The sequence below is a fragment of the Pseudoliparis swirei genome, chromosome 24 (genome assembly GCF_029220125.1).
Source record: "Pseudoliparis swirei isolate HS2019 ecotype Mariana Trench chromosome 24, NWPU_hadal_v1, whole genome shotgun sequence".
In the NCBI taxonomy this organism is placed as follows: Eukaryota; Metazoa; Chordata; class Actinopteri; order Perciformes; family Liparidae; genus Pseudoliparis; species Pseudoliparis swirei.
The window spans coordinates 22407343-22426581 of record NC_079411.1 but is presented as its reverse complement, the minus strand read 5'-3'; the positions used below and the strand labels follow the sequence as shown (position 1 = coordinate 22426581).

The window sequence follows — 19239 nt, the reverse complement described above, 5'->3', positions numbered from 1 at the left end:
AAGACAACAGATTTAGATATTTAATCGCAGCACAGATTTCATATGATGATGCATGTTAGATGAGGATGAAAGTTAATTCAGTAAAGTTGCATTATGCAGCATGCATCTTGTCCGTGAGGTTTACGGTTGATAGAGCGCCCCTCTGTGGTGCCAGGTTAGCGCTCCAGTGTTCAATAAAAACTATAGCACATATGCACAATCACCTATCGAGGTTCTCAGTGGAAATTAAACTTCAATATTGCCTTCTGATGTTTTTCAGAAAGGTAATATTTAATCAGACACCTGAATATTTCTTCAATCATTCACAAAATACATGTAACAGATATAAGCATCACACAAGGAACGCTATAGGTCATTTAATAACTCCAACCCCAAGAACAAACCTCCTCAAACGTAGAGTTATTGTTCGTGCAATTAATGCTTTGAATTTTCTATCATCATGTATCTCATACAGGTAATAATTTATCATTTAAAAACCAATTAAAGACACACCTCAGGGCATCACACTTGATATTAACTACTTGACATTTTCCATCCTTTACTATTCTGTTTGTACTATTTTAACTGTTTGTTTCACGTCATGTTTTGCATGTGTGTATCTATTTCATGTTACTAAAAGGAATCGTTCACTGACATGAGATGAATAACATATTCTTCCTCTCGTGTAGCTTCATCGTCATGAAGTCATTTCAATGTGTTCACACAGCAGTAAGTTCATTTTATAGTATAACTTAACGGATGTAACTTTGTGACCGTTTAAGGGTGATAAAACCTCGGTGATCAAAATGTGGAAGTGAGACTTTAATATTAGCACGCTGACACGTCTTGAGGGTGTAACAAACCGTTTCTGTTTCTTAGAAACTGCAATGTAATAACAACACGAGGATGTGGAGCCTTCAGAACCTGCTCCTCGCCCTGTGCAGTAAGTTATTTGGAATAAATTCGTAAATATATCAGTTTTTTATGCTAATTCAATATGGCAGACGACACCTTGACCATGGTGTTATAGCAATGTTATTATACAGCCAGTATTTATGTGTTTGATAAGATAACAAACATTGTATTCACATCACAACATATTGAAATATAAATACACATGTATCCGTTTCCAGTTATTTTTTGACATTTGATGTTGTCTCTGAACAGTGTGTGTGAGGAGTGCTGCAGAGTTGATCCGTGTGTCTGGACATGAAGGGGGAGAAGTGCACGTTTCCTGTCCCTACAGCACGGGTTACGAGTCTCATGAGAAGTACCTGTGCAAGAACAACTGTGCCAACGACGACGATGTTCTGATTAAGACGACAGAACCAAACAAGAATAAATACTCCATCCACGACGACGAGCGCAAACGAGTCTTCACAGCGACGATCTCTGACCTGCGCCGGACAGACGCTGGGAGGTACTGGTGTGGGGTGACCAGGAAGGGAATGGACATCTACACGGAGGTACATCTGGAAGTAGGACCCGGTATGTACACAAATATTATAGTCAATATTACATCTCTCATCAAGACATTGTTGTTTAGTTGCACTGTACATACATGCAGAGGTAATGTACGGTGTTGTCTTTGTAAAAACATACAACGAAATTAAGTTGGCGACTCATCAGTCAGTACAGCAGTAACAGGTGAAAATATGTCTAAAAACATTAAGACAGGACATTTCTAATTTAAAACAAGACATTTTAAAACAAATACAAATATATAACAATAAATAAAACATAGAACACAGGCATCGACGGCTTAAGAGTGAACAAGTGTCGTGTTAGTGTGTATTTTGGTCCCCCGCAGCACTGTCCGGATGGGGTGCTCTGTCTCTTTTGTGTGTGTGTGTGTGTGTGTGAACTGTCTACTAGTAAGTAAAATATAGTTTTTTAAATAAGAGGTCCATGTGCGTCAGTAACAATAATCACGTTGTTGAACACTGAAAGGGGGCGTAAGCAACCTTTACTTTGCGTTCACTACATTTAGCTAACGATACTTCAGTATTTCTACTGAGGTAAAATGTTAAAAGCCAATATTTTAATATTTGCTTTAATTTATCTGAATATTGAAAACTTCTATGATGTAATTTATTGTACTCTCAGACACCTGTTGTGCCCAATCCACCAAACTCCAAAGTTACGAGGAGAGCTCAGTGTCCATCAGTTTTCGGTACGAACCCAAGTACCAGAACCACCTGAAGTACGTCTGCAGAGGAAACCAGACCTCCACATGTCTGGAGAAGGCAATACTCACATCTGACAACAAGCAACATGAACGCTTCAGACTTACTGATGACAAGGTGTCGAGAAAACTCACAGTATTCATTACCGGTGTGACCCGAAACCACGCCGGGTCCTACCTTCTTGGTTACCATGGAAACACTGGCCTGGATGCTTTCTCTGCTTTTGAGCTCAAAGTCGAAGGTGAGAGCTCTACCTCGTCGTATTGTAGTCTACCAATAGTTCTCACAATAATATACTGTAAGACAGATAATGAGGAAAGCTGATTTAAGATTAAAGATTGATTTTAAACTCGTGATTCGGGAAAATATCTGAAATCTGAAGGAAATGAGAATCATGCACATTCAATTCAATTCAGTTTATTTGTATAGCCCAATTTCACAAATTACAAATTTGTAATCTGTACACATAGACATCCCTGCCCCAAAACCTCACATCGGACCAGGAAAAACTCCCAAATAACCCTTCAGGGGGAAGAAACCTGGAGGAGAGCAACAGAGGAGGATCCCTCTCCTAGGATGGACAGATGCAATAGATGTAATGTGTACAGAAGGACAGATTTAGAGTTAAAATACATTCAATGAATATGACAGAGTGTATGAATAGTTCATAGTAGGCATATTCCACGATGGAGACCTCCACGATCCATCAGGCAGATGGCGGTGGGGAGGAGGAGTCTCAACAGGACAGTGGCGTAGTCATGAGCAGGAATTCCACGACCCAGACGATCCATCAGGCAGACTCATAGGGTCCGATGACCCAGAAAGCAGAGTTAGTAACGTGTGATTGAGAGATGAAAATTCATCCCAAACCTGATTCAGCCCTAACTATAAGTTCTGTCAAGAGGAAGGTCTTAAGTCTACTATTCTACTTTAAGATATGATGGAGCACCACCAATCAAGGCTGTGTAGGTTAAGAGAAGAATTCTAGAAGTGATTCTTGATTTTGCAGCATTCTGGATCAACTGGAGGGACCTAAGAGATTTATTAGAGCAGCCTGCTAATAAGGAGTTGCAGTAATCCAGTTGAACCAATTTTTCTGCATCTTTTGAGACAAGATGTGCCTGATTTTGAAATATTACGTAGATGAAAGAATGCAGTCCTTGAGATTTGCTTTACGTGGGAGTTAAAGGACAAGTCCCGATCAAAGATAACGCCAAGATTCTTTACAGTGGTGTTGGATGCCACAGAAACCACATCAACCAGATAATTGATCTCTGAGGTGCTCAGTAAAATAACTTCAGTTTTGTCTGAGTTTAACATCAAGAAGATGCAGGTCAGCCATGTTTTATGTCTTTAAGACATGCTTGAATTTTACAGAGTTGGTTGCTCTCCTCTGGTTTTATCGATAAATATAGTTGAGTGTCATCTGCATAACAATGAAAGTTTATGGAGTGTTTCCTGATAATATTGCCCAAAGGAAGCATGTATAAGGTAAATAAAATTGGTCCAAGCACAGAACCTTGTGGAACTCCGTGATTAACGTTGGTGGTTAACAAACTGAGATCGATCTGATAAATAGGATTTAAACCAAATTAGTGCCGTGCCTGAAATGCCAATCGACTGCTCCAGTCTCTGTAACAGGATGTCATGGTCAATGGTGTCGAATGCAGCACTAAGGTCTAACAAGACCAGGACAGAGAGGAGTCCTTTATCTGCTGCCATTAAGAGGTCATTTGTAATTTTCACCAGTGCCGTCTCGGTGCTGTGGTGTTTTCTAAATCCTGATTGAAATTTCTCAAATAAACTATTATGATGACAACTGATTACCACTTTCTCAAGGATCTTGGAGAGGAAGGGAGGTTAGAGATCGGTCTGTAGTTAGCCAATACCTCTGGATCCAGAGTGGGCTTCTTCAGGAGAGGTTTAATAACAGCCACCTTGAAGGCGTGGCCTGTTAGCAGAGACACATTGATAATATGGATGGGGTCCAAGAGACAGGTGAAACCGTTGAAAATAATTGGTCACGGTTGATAGGAGAAAATCCAAATATACACCAGGGCATACAGCGGTTTCCAAGGCCATTCCACTTGAGGACAGATTGGCACTGGTTATGGGCAAGAGATTATTAATCTTGTCCCTAATAGTTAAAATCTTTTCATTAAAGAAGTTCATAAAGTCATTACCACTAAGGTTTATAGGAATGCCCACAGAGCTGTGACTCTCTGTCAGGGTGGCTACAGTGCTGAAGAGAAACCTGGGGTTGTTTTTATTTTTTCTATTATTGATGAGTAATAGGCTGCTCTGGCATTACGGAGGGCCTTCTTATATGTTTTAAGACTATCTCGCCAAACTAAGCGGGATTCTTGAGATTAGTTGAGCTTCAGTTTGCGGGTCTGAGGGTTATACCAGGAGCAAACCTCCTCTTCCTCACTGTCTTCTTCTTCAGAGGGCTATCGAGTCCAGTGTCATTCTCAGAGAGCCTATGGCACTGTCAACAAGATGATCAATCTGGGACGGACTAAAGTTAGACCAGGAGTCCTCTGTTATATTGAAATCAAATACAGAAGGAATCGCTTCTTTAAATTTAGCTACAGCACTATCAGTTAGACATCTAGTGTAAAACTTTTGATAGTATAAATTCAAAAGTTATGAGGTTGTGGTCTGACAGAAGAGGATTCTGTGGGAAGACGTTCAAATGCTCAATGTCAACGCCATAAGTAAGAACAAGATCAAGCGTGTGGCCAAAGCTGTGAGTGGGTTTCTGTACTCTCTGACAGAAGCCAATCGAGTCCAACAAGGAGATGAATGCAGCACTAAGGCAATCATTATCAACATCCACATGGATATTAAAATCTCCAACAATAATAACTTTATCGGTTTTAAGAACCAAACTTGATATAAATTCTGAGAATTCAGATATAAACTCTGAATATGGACCTGGTGGCGGTACAGAATCACAAATCGAATTGGCTGTAGTGTTTCCCAGGTTGGATGTGAAAGACTAAGAACAAGGCTTTCAAATGAGGTGTAGTGTAATTTTGGTTGAGGATTAATTAATAGGCTCGATTCAAAGATGTCCACCTCTGCCTCGAGGAATGTGAGTATTAATATGACGGAGAGTCGATTCATTCAGGCAGACATATTCTTCATGGCTCAGCCAGGTTTCAGTTAGGCAACATAAATCAATGTGATTATCTGATATTAAATCATTCAGTAACACAGCTTTAGATGACAGAGATCGAATATTTAGAGATCACATTTAATAGATCCATTTTGTTGCACTGCTGAAATAATTGTGTTAACTTGTATACTCTTCTGCTTACTTTTGATTTATTTAATTGAAGTGGCCGTGGGACAGACACAGTCTCTACTCTAAAGTCAAGGGTGGGTAACTGCTTGAATGGAAGAGCAGAGAAGGGTGTTAAACTACAACTCTGCTCCCGGTTCCTGATCTGAACCCTGGGTTGTCATAGATTAAGTCCGGTGATCAACTTGGTCATATTCGTTTTTCTGATCTGATCTGCCGTCTCTTTCCGTTTCAGCGTGGTGCTGTGTGAGGTCAGACCAAGTGAGCGGCATTGTGGGACGCCCGCTAACTGTGCGGTGCCCTACCCGCCGCCGCACGGGGCTAACAGGAAGTTCCTCTGTAAGGGAGACCACCGCAACAACTGCACAGACGTGGTGACGAGCAGCAGCAGCAGGTTCTCGCTGCGAGACGACGCTCCCTCCAGCTCTTTCCTGGTGATCATCACGGAGCTGGAAGCAGGGGATGCTGGGACCTACTGGTGTGGTTCAGACTCACAGTGGACTGTTGGAAACTACACCAACATTCACCTGTCGGCATGTAAGATTATGAAAAGAGCAATATTATTATATTATATTATTACACCTGGAATACAGTCCAAAATGATTTGATTAATGTTTTAGTTTGAACACCACTGTATAAACTTAATGCAGGTTCAGGTATAGCTTCTATCTTCATCCAGCCACAAAGACATAGCTATAATGTGTGTGTGTGTGTGTGTGTGTGTGTGTGTGTGTGTGTGTGTGTGTGTGTGGTCGCACACTTCAAATCGAAGACTAAGGCTGTGTCTACGACCGGACACTTTACGAAGTACACTGCAATACAGTGCACTGACATCTGTAGTGCACTGCGTGGCTGATAAGTGCTGTATCAAATGGAACACTTACGTTAACCACTTGGCGGAAGTGACGGACGCAAATCTGTTCACGGCACCCGCGAAATTAAGCCGGGAGTGACGTACGCAAATCTGCTTGCGATACCCGCGAAACTTAAACTGACCAAATGAATGCACTTCTTGCCCTCTTTTTGTCCCTTGTTTAGCCCTTTCTCCACCCCATGTGGAATTTACGGTCCACCCCATTTACTGTGTGTAGCTTCGTGGTCTACCGCTTGTGCTACCGTAGCCATCTCGTCCGCCATTGTTTTAGAAATAAAATGAAAAGCTGGCGAAAGGGCTCCTCCTCTTCCGCTGCGTAGCCAAGATGGCGGCCGTTTAGGGCCAGTAGTGTCCATCGTTTTACACTACATTTTTTGCCCGTTTGCAGTGCGCCATCCGGGTACTTTCAGTGCACTGAATTCTGCTGGTTTTGTCAGTGTGGCGCCCTAAGCACTGAAAGTCAGTGCTCCAAGTGCTCAAGTGTCCGGTAGTAGACACAGCCTAAGACCACAAAGAAATTGTTGAGGGAGCTGCTCTTTGCAGACGACAGTGAACTAGTTGCCCACTCAGCAGAAGAGATCCAGAGGATTGTAGACGCGTTTGCCACTGCATCAGTCAAGTTTGGCCTGAAGTAACACATCAAAAAGAAAGAAGTGCTGTTCCAGTCGAACTCTGCAACGAGGAACATATCACGGTCGATGGCACCACTCTGAACTCCGTACAAGAATGTACGCAACACAATAGTAAGAGATGGCCGCATCGAAGCTGAGATACAAAGGAGGATGTCGAAGGCTAGCATGTGCTTGGGTCGCCTTCGCGAAAGATTCTGGAACAACCACCGTGTGTCCACAAGAGTAAAAGGCGAAATATACCGAGCGATCGTACTTACCACTCTGCTGTACGGGGCTGAGACATGGACAGTGGACAGGAGTCAAGGGAAGAAGCTACACGCTGTTATTCAATTCAATTCAGTTTATTTGTATAGCCCAATTTCACAAAATACAAATTTGTCTCGGAGTGCTTTACAATCTGTAGACATAGACATCCCTGCCCCAAAACCTCACATCGGATCAGGAAAAACTCCCAAACAACCCTTCAGGGGGAAAAAAGGGAAGAAACCTTAAGGAGAGCAACAGAGGAGGATCCCTCTCCAGGATGGACAGGTGCAATTTATGATGAGACACCTGCTGTCGATCATGAAAATCAAATGGCGGGACAGGGGGACTAACATGGAGATTCTCAAACGAGCAGGACTCCCTTCTACGGAAGACCTCCTTATCAGACTCTCTAGATTCTCTACTCGCAGCTACCGTCTGGAGAGAGACGCCGTGGCCGCCCTCGGCTCCGGTATGAAGACACGATCAAGAGAAATCTTAAGAAAAGGGAAATTGAAACCAACTCGTGGACATTTCTTGCGCGACAGAGCGATGCATGGAGAGCGGCTGTAGGGGAGTTCAACACACTGAAAGCAGTCTTTGACAGCCGTATGTACCCACGGTTATATTGAAACACACACTATTCATACGAAGGAAGCATGGAAACACCAGATGTTGAGAGGCAACACTTTCTGGTGCCAGTCCTGCTGTTTTGTGCTTGACGTTGTTATGGCAGATCTGTGAGGAGTGTGTGTGTGTGTGGTCGATGTGTGTGTGTGTTTTCAGGAAGTGGAGGCTAACTTTATTTTTACCCTTTTCTTCTTCTGCCGAAAGCCGCAATTTCTCCCTCGGTGGTTTTCATTGTTCCGGCTGTGCTTGTTCCGGCTGTGCTGCTCACACTGACATTTGCCCTGGTCATGGTGTGTAAATACAGATGCAACAAAGCGCGGGGTACGTTTTCACATGCAGGACCAAGCACACACACTGGGCCGACACACATGCACACGTGTGGATGCCATGTGATCGTGTAAACACATGGTATGCCTGTTTGTTCCCAGGAGCTGGAGCAGCCAACGGGAACAGAAACGTAATCAAGGCGGCCGAAACAGAGGAAGTGATGGCGGTAGCAGATGTAAGACGAGTAAAATCCCAAAAAGCTTTGATTACATGCACACACGAGGCTGCAGCGCTCATAACCACGGGGGGGCAGACCGACGCCCGGAAGATGAAAGGGTTCTTTCTGGCTTGGTGACAAACATCAACCTGACCTGGAGGTGGAAAGATGTCTTGATCTGGTCCCAGAGTACACGGAGCACATTAAATGACAACACACTGATGATTCAGTCGTTCGATCTGCTAAAAAAATTTCTCTTATCTTTTTTTAGATTTATGAAAACCAAGAAGTAGCTCGCTCAAAGTTGGGGCGCTGCGGACCGCAGAGCGCCGGTCCGCACTATGATGATGTAGAAGACGCCCAACAAGAGTCTCTGTACCAAAACTTCACAACAACAGGTGATATCTACAGCAATTAAATACACAGTGATGCCAATAGAAGATGAACAACCCTTGCATTCTGGGGTGAAACCGGAAAAATATTTGTCTCCATTAACGGCCGACCAACACATGAACCAACCTGTTCAATGTCTGACGGAAAACTAGGGTACTGAGATCATTTGTACAGATTTGTTTTATAATTACCATTATTATATGAAATCAATTGCTTGAATAACTGCCTTACACTTTCGCTTTACACGCATATATACACTACCGTTCAAAAGTTTGGGGTCATCCAGACAATTTCGTGTCTTCCATGAAAACTCACTTTTATTTATCAAATGAATTGAAAATTGAATAGAAAATATAGTCAAGACATTGACAAGGTTAGAAATAATGATTCATATTTGAAGTATTAATTTTGTTCTTCAAACTTCAAGCTCAAAGGAAGGCCAGTTGTATAGCTTATATCACCAGCATAACTGTTTTCAGCTGTGCTAACATAATTGCACAAGGGTTTTCTAATCAGACATTAGTCTTCTAAGGCGATTAGCAAACACAATGTACCATTAGAACACTGGAGTGATCTTTGATGGAAATGGGCCTCTATACACCGATGGAGATATTTCATTAGAAACCAGACGTTTACACCTAGAATAGTCATTTACCACATTAACAATGTATAGTGTGTATTTTTGATTAATGTTATCTTTATTGAAAAAACAGTGCTTTTCTTTGAAAAAGAAAGACATTTCTAAGTGACCCCAAACTTTTGAACGGTAGTGTATATATATAATATATAATATATAGTTAGCAGCTAGGTAACTAAGAGATTGATGTCTGTAAATGTATGTGTATATATATACACACATATACATATATATATATATATATATAAATAAGCGTTTGTGTGGATGTCTGGTTTTGATTAGCCGGTGTGCCGCGCTCGCTAAAATGGCACCACACCATCACGCCCGAGTATTATTGGCTCAGTAAACATTTAATGTGTAATATTGTTAAAATGTGGTTTGCAATATGTTTTGTACTTGTGTTTTTGAATATTGGAAATAAATGGATTCTGTGGAGCGATGACCAGACGTGAATGTGCTTGGTTTGTCCTGTCTTGGGTTTTTTGTCTCGTAACTTCCTGTTTTATTTTGAAGCCTAACTCCCCCTCTCGTTTCAGGTCACTTGCCCTTCCTCATGTGTCACCGCTCTGATTGGCTCCCCCGATTGTTTCCACCTGTTCCCCATTACCCTCATGTGCTTATAGTCTGCGTCTCCCCTCTGTCTTGCCCCAAAGTGTTTCGTCCTTATCCTTGCACCTAAACCATAGTCACGTTTCCATGAGTATTGCCTCCACCTAAGTTGTTTTCTGTTTCCTCCTTGAGAGTGATTTTTCGTTTGTGAAGTTTTTAGTTGAGCTTCGATTTTGTTTTAGTTGTCAGTCGTTTTGCTGTCCTCCCGTTTGGAGCGATTTTGTGTTTTAGATTAGCCCTAGTATATTTAGTGAGTTCTTTTCCTTAGCCCATTTATTTGTCACAACTCAAAGAGGTTCGGATTTCAATAAAGTGGGCCTCTACGTTCTATCCTCTGCATCTGAGTCCTCATTTTAGTCCAGGCCTGACAGCTTGGTGTCATTTGTGTGTCCCGTTTGGATAATCTCATCATCTGGCTACTTGGTACCAATCCTGGTACCTGTAACATATGCACTTTTAGTAATATAATAGAGTAGTATGATAAATCAATAAAACCAAGAAAAGTCTATGTTGAAACGATTCATTTCTGTTGTGTTTTTTTTACTGTATAAATGAAAATATCAAACATCAGTTCCACTTAAATAAACATGTGAAGCATTTTAGTAATTCAGAGCATGCCACTGTATTCCACTGATGTTCACAGAGAAACGCACACACACACACACACACACTGCGGGGGACCAAAATACACACTAACACGACACTTGTTCACTCTTAAGCCGTCGATGCCTGTGTTCTGTTTTATTTATTCTTATATATTTGTATTTATTTTAACATGTCTTGTTTTAAATTAGAAATGTCCTGTCTTAATGTTTTAGACATATTTTCACCTGTTACTGCTGTACTGACTGATGAGTCGCCAACTTAATTTCGTATGTTTTTACAAAGACAACATCGTACATTACCTCTGCATGTATGTACAGTGCAACTAAACAACAATGTCTCGATGAGAGATGTAATATTGACTGTATAATATTTGTGTACATACCGGGTCCTACTTCCAGATGTACCTCCGTGGAGATGTCCTTTCCCTTCCTGGTCACCCCACACCAGCACCTCCCAGCGTCTGTCCGGCGCAGGTCAGAGATCGTCGCTGTGAAGACTCGTTTGCGCTCGTCGTCGTGGATGGAGTATTTATTCTTGTTTGGTTCTGTCGTCTTAATCAGAACATCGTCGTCGTTGGCACAGTTGTTCTTGCACAGGTACTTCTCATGAGACTCGTAACCCGTGCTGTAGGGACAGGAAACGTGCACTTCTCCCCCTTCATGTCCAGACACACGGATCAACTCTGCAGCACTCCTCACACACACTGTTCAGAGACAACATCAAATGTCAAAAAATAACTGGAAACGGATACATATGTGTATTTATATTTCAATATGTTTGTGATGTGAATACATTATCAAACACATACATATTGGCTGTATAATAACATTGCTATAACACCAAGGTCAAGGTTACGGCTGCAATATTTAATTAGCATAAAACATGAGATATTTACCACACACACACACACAGGTCCTGCATGACTGTTACTTAAATCGACATTGTATCCCTATTAGCTCATTTAATGATTGGTCACCTGAGCCGGAGCGGCTGCTGGAGCCAACACGGGTAACCAGGCAACACCAAACAAACATGCCGCTCGGTCTGTTCGGGGCTGTGAACGCTGCGTGACTGAAGCTACTTTTTCTTTTGGCCAAAATCTGCTTTAATCAGGTTTAAGTTGTTGTTGTTTGTTTTCTTATTCAATTGTCTTCAAATGAGCTCTGAGGTTTTGGTGGCGCAGCCCCACTATGACAGCAGAGCTGTGGCTCAGGGGTTCCCGGGCATCGAGCCTCCTGTAGAGCTGGATGTCCCTCCGCCGGCCTCGGGCTCAGCCACAGCGGGGTTCCGCTCAGCTAAATACTCACCGGCCGAGTGGTTCTCCAACTACCACGCCGTCCTTCAACGGGCCGGCACCGACCGCCACGAAGCCTGCAGCATCCAGCGGGAGTCCAAGGCCCTGTACCGGGACGCCGAGGCCGCCACTCTGAAGACCCAGGCCGAGGGAACACGTCTTCTGGGAGAGAGACTACAAGAGATCCACTCCTGGAAGTCAGAGCTGCAGCAGCACATCCAGCAGCTGCTCGCCAGCACCGAGTCGCTGCTGGCGCTGAAGACGAGGCTGGAGAGGGCGCTGGACGCCACGGAGACCCCATACGCCATCGCCACCGATAACCTCAACTGCAGGACCAGGAGGCCGGGACCAGACCTGGTCCGAGACACTGTGGAGGAGGAGCTGGTGAAGGTGACCACACTGTAAAAAAAAATTTAAGTATGAAATATATATGAATTACTGGCAGCTGTGGTTACCAGAACTTCACTGTAAAAAATTAATTGACAACGCATAAGACATGACGGTATGTTTTGCAAAAACAGCAGTTCTACTGTAAACCTAATTACCGTCGCATTGAAAATGCGGAAGGTTATGTTTTGATCGCCGTGTATTTATTTATTTATTTATTTGTATGCGTGTTATTCGCATAAGTAAAAAAGTATTAAACCGAATCGCATGAAATTTGGTGGGATGATTGGTTATTATCCGGGGACCATTTGATTAGATTTTGGGATCGATCGGGTCAAAGGTCAAGGTCATGAAAAGGTCAACATCTTCTTTTTACCAATTTATATCCAATTGGCATGCAAATAATGCCAAAATGTTCATAATTCAATGCCCAATCTTGTGATATGCGAAGGTATGCGCTCTACCGAGTGCCCATTCTAGTTAAAGTATGTTTCAGTGAATAACACAGGACAACTGTATAATATATTACGGTACTTTATTGAAAAGTTAACAGCAGCTGTAGTTGCCGTATCACCGTAAAAAAAGAAAGTGTCAACGTATAAGACATGACGGTGTAGTTTTTTTGCAACCGTAGAATTCACAGTTGAGAACCGTTATCATAAACCTGTTTATGGTTATTTGCTTTGGAAAAAACAGCTATGTTATACACATGTTTACGGTACATTCTTTTCAAACACAGTACAACTGTATAATATATTACGGTACTTTATTGAAAACTTCCACTTAACGGTGAATTACCGGCAGCTGTGGTGGCCAGAAATGCAAACATAAAAAAATTAAGTGACAACATAGCTATAAGACATGACAGTATCAAAAAGTGTATGTGCTATATGTATATATATATATATATATATATATATAGCACATACACTTTTTGATACTTTTTGATATATGTATATACATATATATATATATATATTTGTAAGCTGCGACGATGAAACGAGACATCGCTGTCTTTGCATTAAAAGAATCCCAAAGGTAATGTGAAATATTATCAATACATATAATAACTTAGTTCACAGTTAGTAGGACAAATAAAGGATACACAAGGATAACAAATATCGTCCCAAATTGAATGAAAATTAATTTTTACTTCTACTTATATATAGTAATTGATTAATTGATATTTGTTATGTTGCTTTGGGAAACATTCACTTCATAGTTAATATTGAGATACTTCTCCAAATAAAAATAATCTAGAACTATTTCATTCATTTATAATTGTTTGTTTGTGTATTTTATTCAGTCAATCAAATCAAATACAATACAATATGATTCTATATAATATACAAAAGAGAAAGACTGAAAAGGTATAGGTAGAAGCTAAAAATGCTTGTAAATTCCTATCCTAAATTAAAATAAATTAGAAAAGTAATATAAAATATAGGAAAAAAATAAAAAATATATATATATATATATACACACACACACACACACACACACATACATACACACACATATATACACATACATACACATTCATATGCACACACACACACACACACACACATACATACTTCCACATACATATAATCAATGTGGAATAATAATAAGATAATATGTTGAGAAATCACTAATGACAATTATGATGATATGTGGCTCTATAAAAACAATAACTCAGTTGTGCTCTTTCAGTAATATTCTAAGGGGACAGATGTTAAACAGTGACTTCAGTGTAATGGCGAAACATCACCAGCAGAGGGCGCACTCACTCAATAACCAGGAGTGTGACTGTGTTGTAGGAAGTGGACTTGATCAGGAGCGTCCAGGCTCTTCTGAAGAGGACTGCGGCCCACGTGGTCACTCAGATCAAGTGAGTGTCCAACAACCGGATTTCTAAAGCCACGTATAAAATGCAGAATAGATAGTTTTAACCTCTCAACTTTAGAGAACAGAATAACATCCTCCACGTGTGTCAGGATGAATCGAGAGGCCAAGCAGACGTTAGAGTTGGACTGGTCCGATAAGCACCAGGCCTACGGCTTCGATGACCACGGCGGGAGATACAGCAACATGAGCCCAGATACACAGCACCACCCCAGCTCGGCCGCCATGCAGGACCAGTGAGTTTTATTTAAAAATAATAATTAAAAACTGCATGAAATTCCAAACAATGCACATAACTTGTGTGTTCTGGTCTGCTGCAGGGTGTGTAACATATCATCGTGGACAAAGTTTACCCGGGACAACTTGTCCAAGGCCTCGCAGGAAGAACAGGCCACCAACAGTCTCAGGTGGGTCATGGTTCTAGCTCTGTGTGCTGGAGGCTACTGGTAGTGTACAAGTTCATACGAATCGCCAGTGGCCTGGTGCTTTAAATAAGAAGACCCGAAGCCAGGGGTGTATAATACATATATAATTAACAAAGGAGAATCTTCGACACATAGCTTACCCGACATTGGGTCCGACCGGTGTTGCGTTTTAACAGGCGACCCTGTTAACTGGCGACTTCCTGTCGAGCTGTGCTCGTGAATGCCGCTTGGTTTAATGTTGTCATGAAGTGTCAACCCCTCACATATACATGATAATATATATTCACTATACAAATTAAACAATGCGCCGTTCACAAGGGCAGCTACGTCTTCATATTCCCAACCGCTGTCTGTAACTACGACACCAACGGAGGCGTTGGTTCAAAGTCGCCAGTTAACACGGTCGCTTCTTAATCCGTAACACCGGACGCGCTCACGTGACTCCGTTCCCACAGTCCATTGGCTGAGAGCAGCCGACAGTTTCTATCTGGCGCAAGGGCTCAATTGGTTAGTGAAGGACTGAAGGTTACCTTTCAATGATACAGCATGCTATAGAGCGTATTCACTCACGTGACCACAACAAACTGGCGGCCATGTTGGGGTCCCACCACGGCATTGTTTTGCTTTATTTTATGCCGCTCTTCCCTTAGAAATGACCATTATATCCTGAAGGAGACACGATTTCAGTTCAAAGCGGTGTGCCTTGTGATTATGGTACTGTGCTTCATTGTTGGATGTGGGACTGATTCAGAATATGGGTTTATCAGCTCATCAAGACAGGCTATTACTTCAACTTGTCATGCATCTACTTCGGCTTCACTCGGCGTATGAGCATTAGGACTATTCTGTTGACACATCGGGTTGTGGGCACGTTTCCATTGGCACACACTCGTCAATAATCTCTTTTTGCTTTTTTCGCCGAGCGAAAATCAATGTCTTTCACTTGCGCAAAAGGAACTGTGGATGGAAACTTGGGAGGAAGCCATGAACATGGCAACTCCGTCGGGCGATGTCTGCCTTTACTCTGTGATTCATTTCAAGGTAAAATAAAACACTGGCTCCATGAGAACAGCATCAGCACGGCCAGCCAAACGCACTGCTGGTCCTGAAGGAGCTGGAAGCGGCTTCATCCAGACACTCGTCCTGGAGGCGGAGCTGTGCGACTACGGATCATATATGAACCCAGACACGGGGCGCTTGATGTTCCGACATTTGTGGTATTTCCACAACAAGTATAACGCAGAAATAGTTGTTAATGTCCCATGGTCGATAGCGGAAATGAAAACTGTTTTACAGGAATGTGACCGGGCTATGTGCTGGTCACTAGCGAATTAATCACAAAGTGTTGAGCGAGTAAAATCAGGTAAAAAAGCGTTGCAAATATTCAATTCCAACCGCTGAAATCTTTCTTTGGTAATGCAGAAGGACATGAGGTTGCTGGGCTCTCGCATAATCAAACAGCGGACACGATAGCCAGGTCAACTTCTTCTGACATTTAATAAGTGGGACCCCAAGATGGCGCGATTGAGATTCTGACGTCACGTGATTACGCTCTCTACGCTAACGGCTAAAAAGGAGGAGAGATTTCCCCGAAGAGCTCGCCAGCTGTTTCTCACTTCCGGTTTTTCGGAATACTCTTCAAAATAAAATGACTTCAAAATAAACACTTCTTCCGCCTGGAAACAGCTGTTTTTACGATCTAAGAGAAACCTACTACGACCCTAAATCAATACATTTCATTCATACTTGAGTCATCTTACAGTTATAATACCCATAAAACATCTTGCAATCAACATTACAGTTACAATAATAACAGTGATCATACTTTCTCCCATGTTTTACTCAATACATTCTTCAGAATATCCCTTATTAATTATCACATCGTTCTTATGTATTCATTTAAAACAGACTCTCTTACATTTTGAAGTACATATAAAATCCACTACAACTCTGCAGTAGCCTCCAGCACACTGTGACAGTCAGCACAGTGATGCTGTTTGTTTGCGTGTGCCAGACTGCTGGTGGAGCGAGTGCTGCAGGACACCACCCATGACCTGAGGGTCCAGTGCTCCAGTGTGGACCGAGCCTTCCTTCAGCGCTGTGCGGAGCTGATAGAGGCCAAGACCCAGCTGGAGATTAAGCACACGCAGGTAGACCGATACACTAGACGGACACCGAGTGGACGACTCGACTCTCTTATTGTGCGACCCATGTGTGTGTAGGTCTTGGAGCAGATCGGGGCCCAGGAGAGGAGCATTGTGGGTATACAGCAGGCTATCCACAACAAAGAGGCTCCACTGAGAGTAGCTCAGTCCAGACTTTACCTCCGCTCCCTCAGACCCAACATGGAGCTCTGTAGAGATGAGCCCCAGTTCAGGTGCACACACACACACACACACACACACACACAGACTAAATGTACACTGTCTCATCATACTATAGCAGTCCATATTCTCTCTCTCTCTCTCTCTCTCGCTCTCTCTCCAGTCTGGAGGGGGAGTTGAGGCAGCTTGACGCCACTCTGGCGTCTCTGCGCCAGCAGCTGAGTGAGGCCAGAGGCTCCCTGTCCCACCTGGAAGAGTCCCGCTTGACCCTGGAGAAGGACATCAACTGTAAAACCCACTCGCTGTTCATCGAGAGGGGAAAGTGCATGACTCAGCGGAAACGATACCCAGCGGTGTCGACGCTGTCGGGATACTGAAGACGAGGACCGTTTGCTTTGATTTTGCAATTACTTAAAATGAGAATTTTAAGTAATATTGTTAACTAGATTGTTATTTATTTTTGGAGTATTCTAAGCCACTGAGAAATGTGATATATATATAGATGTGTATATGTATGTACACTTATATATTCAACGTCTGTTCGTATTTCAATGACAAAGTAGACAGTCATCAGACCATCAATATATATATATATATATACACTACCGTTCAAAAGTTTGGGGTCACTTAGAAATGTCTTTATTTTTCAAAGAAAAGCACTGTTTTTTCAATAAAGATAACATTAATCAAAAATACACACTCTACATTGTTAATGTGGTAAATGACTATTCTAGGTGGAAACGTCTGGTTTCTAATGAAATATCTCCATAGGTGTATAGAGGCCCATTTCCATCAACGATCACTCCAGTGTTCTAATGGTACATTGTGTTTGCTAATTGCCTTAGAAGACTAATATCTGATTAGAAAACCCTTGTGCAATTATGTTAGCACAGCTGAAAACAGTTATGCTGGTGATATCAGCTATACAACTGGCCTTTCTTTGAGCTTGAAGTTTGAAGAACAAAATTAATACTTCAAATATTAATCATTATTTCTAACCTTGTCAATGTCTTGACTATATTTTCTATTCAATTTTCAATTCATTTGATAAATAAAAGTGAGTTTTCATGGAAGACACGAAATTGTCTGGATGACCCCAAACTTTTGAACGGTAATGTATATATAAATTTAGAAGTATATTAAACTTTTCAAACATTTTACCAGAGTTTAGCTTAGCTATGTAATCTTCGTCTTTTAGATATTGAATAATTCACACCGCTTTTATTTACTAATATATATAAATCAAATAAAAAATGGCATTGAACGTTACATAAGTTATCCATGCATAAGGAAACCGCTTGAATCTCATGGAATAAAGCTTTAAAAAAATGGAAGCCAATGAGCATCTCATGGTCAAAGTTTGTGACCTCCTGGTTCCCTGCATGACAAAATAACTTCTTTGCTTACAGAATTTTTAATTAAAAAGTGATTTCAAGCGTCATCGGCATATGAAACTAATGTTCAACAACATATTAATGGTTTGCTCCACTAGAGGAAGCTGTTGAGCCAAAATATCTCCTCTCCTGTCTCATTACAGTCAACTTTCCTCCACCACAAAAGAAGCAGAACAATATGTTGTGGATAGTATTTTACATTTCAATGTAACATTCTCAAATCATTAAGACGTAAAAGTTACTTTCATATTTGTGAGACAGATATTGATGTGTATGTGAAGAAAAGTTTTTGAAGGAAAAACCCGCCATCTGTTCTGGTCCTGAACCCCATCTTAATGTCTCGCACTCAAAACTACATAATATTGAAGCAAAATAATAATAAAGAGTTCCAACAACATGGAGATTGCAACATAGCCTGACATCAAACGAGGGAGCTGCTTGACCTCTAAAGACACGTCTACTATTTGCACAAACTACATAAATCACTGGATTTACATATTCAGTTTGAGGTTCCGCTCATGATGTTGAAGCACTGTAATATCAGCACTTCCTTATTTAAATATTGAGCAAGCTCTCTATCCTAAGAGAGAGAGAGAGAGCCCTTCATGTGAGGAGGTGCCACGACTGAGGATGTTATGAAACTGAACTTTATGCAAAGGGAAAGAGTTCAGACAGGCAGCTCCGCTCTTATGTGCGGAGCACATAGTATTTATTTCATGACACCACCAACTGTGGGCATGGGATGGAGCCAGCTCTAGTGTGTGTGTGTGTGTGTGTACGCACATGATTTTACCATTGTGTGGGATAGAAATGCACGCCCTTTCTGACATCACAGGGGAAAGTGACTTTTTGGGTAAAACTTTGATACACAACATTCAATACACAAACAATAAAACCAGCATTGTGGGACTGGACAGTGTGTGTGTGATATGCGGAGAGACATTAAAT

General features: G+C 41.7%; 2 protein-coding genes across 3 annotated transcripts; both read left to right on the top strand.

Annotated features, from left to right (window-relative positions):
* The first annotated feature begins 13 nt into the window (after nucleotides 1–13).
* On the top strand, nucleotides 14–10304 carry LOC130190673 (CMRF35-like molecule 5). Of its 2 annotated transcripts, XM_056410210.1 has the most exons (9): nucleotides 14–708; nucleotides 859–922; nucleotides 1147–1467; nucleotides 2086–2406; nucleotides 5708–6009; nucleotides 8056–8172; nucleotides 8280–8353; nucleotides 8607–8733; nucleotides 9902–10304. In XM_056410210.1, exons 1-5 carry the CDS (start codon nucleotides 640–642, stop codon nucleotides 5848–5850), a joined length of 918 nt encoding a protein of 305 aa, XP_056266185.1. In that variant the 5' UTR covers nucleotides 14–639; the 3' UTR covers nucleotides 5851–6009; nucleotides 8056–8172; nucleotides 8280–8353; nucleotides 8607–8733; nucleotides 9902–10304. The 2 variants fall into 2 exon arrangements, with proteins under 2 accessions (XP_056266185.1, XP_056266186.1); XM_056410211.1 differs by having other exon boundaries at nucleotides 14–922; nucleotides 8607–10304.
* Nucleotides 10305–11658: 1354 nt separating this feature from the next.
* tekt4 (tektin 4) lies at nucleotides 11659–17729 on the top strand. The gene is made up of 7 exons (XM_056409682.1): nucleotides 11659–12264; nucleotides 14064–14134; nucleotides 14241–14384; nucleotides 14469–14555; nucleotides 16588–16723; nucleotides 16796–16950; nucleotides 17061–17729. Exons 1-7 carry the CDS (start codon nucleotides 11737–11739, stop codon nucleotides 17272–17274), a joined length of 1335 nt encoding a protein of 444 aa, XP_056265657.1. The 5' UTR covers nucleotides 11659–11736; the 3' UTR covers nucleotides 17275–17729.
* Nucleotides 17730–19239: the final 1510 nt, after the last annotated feature.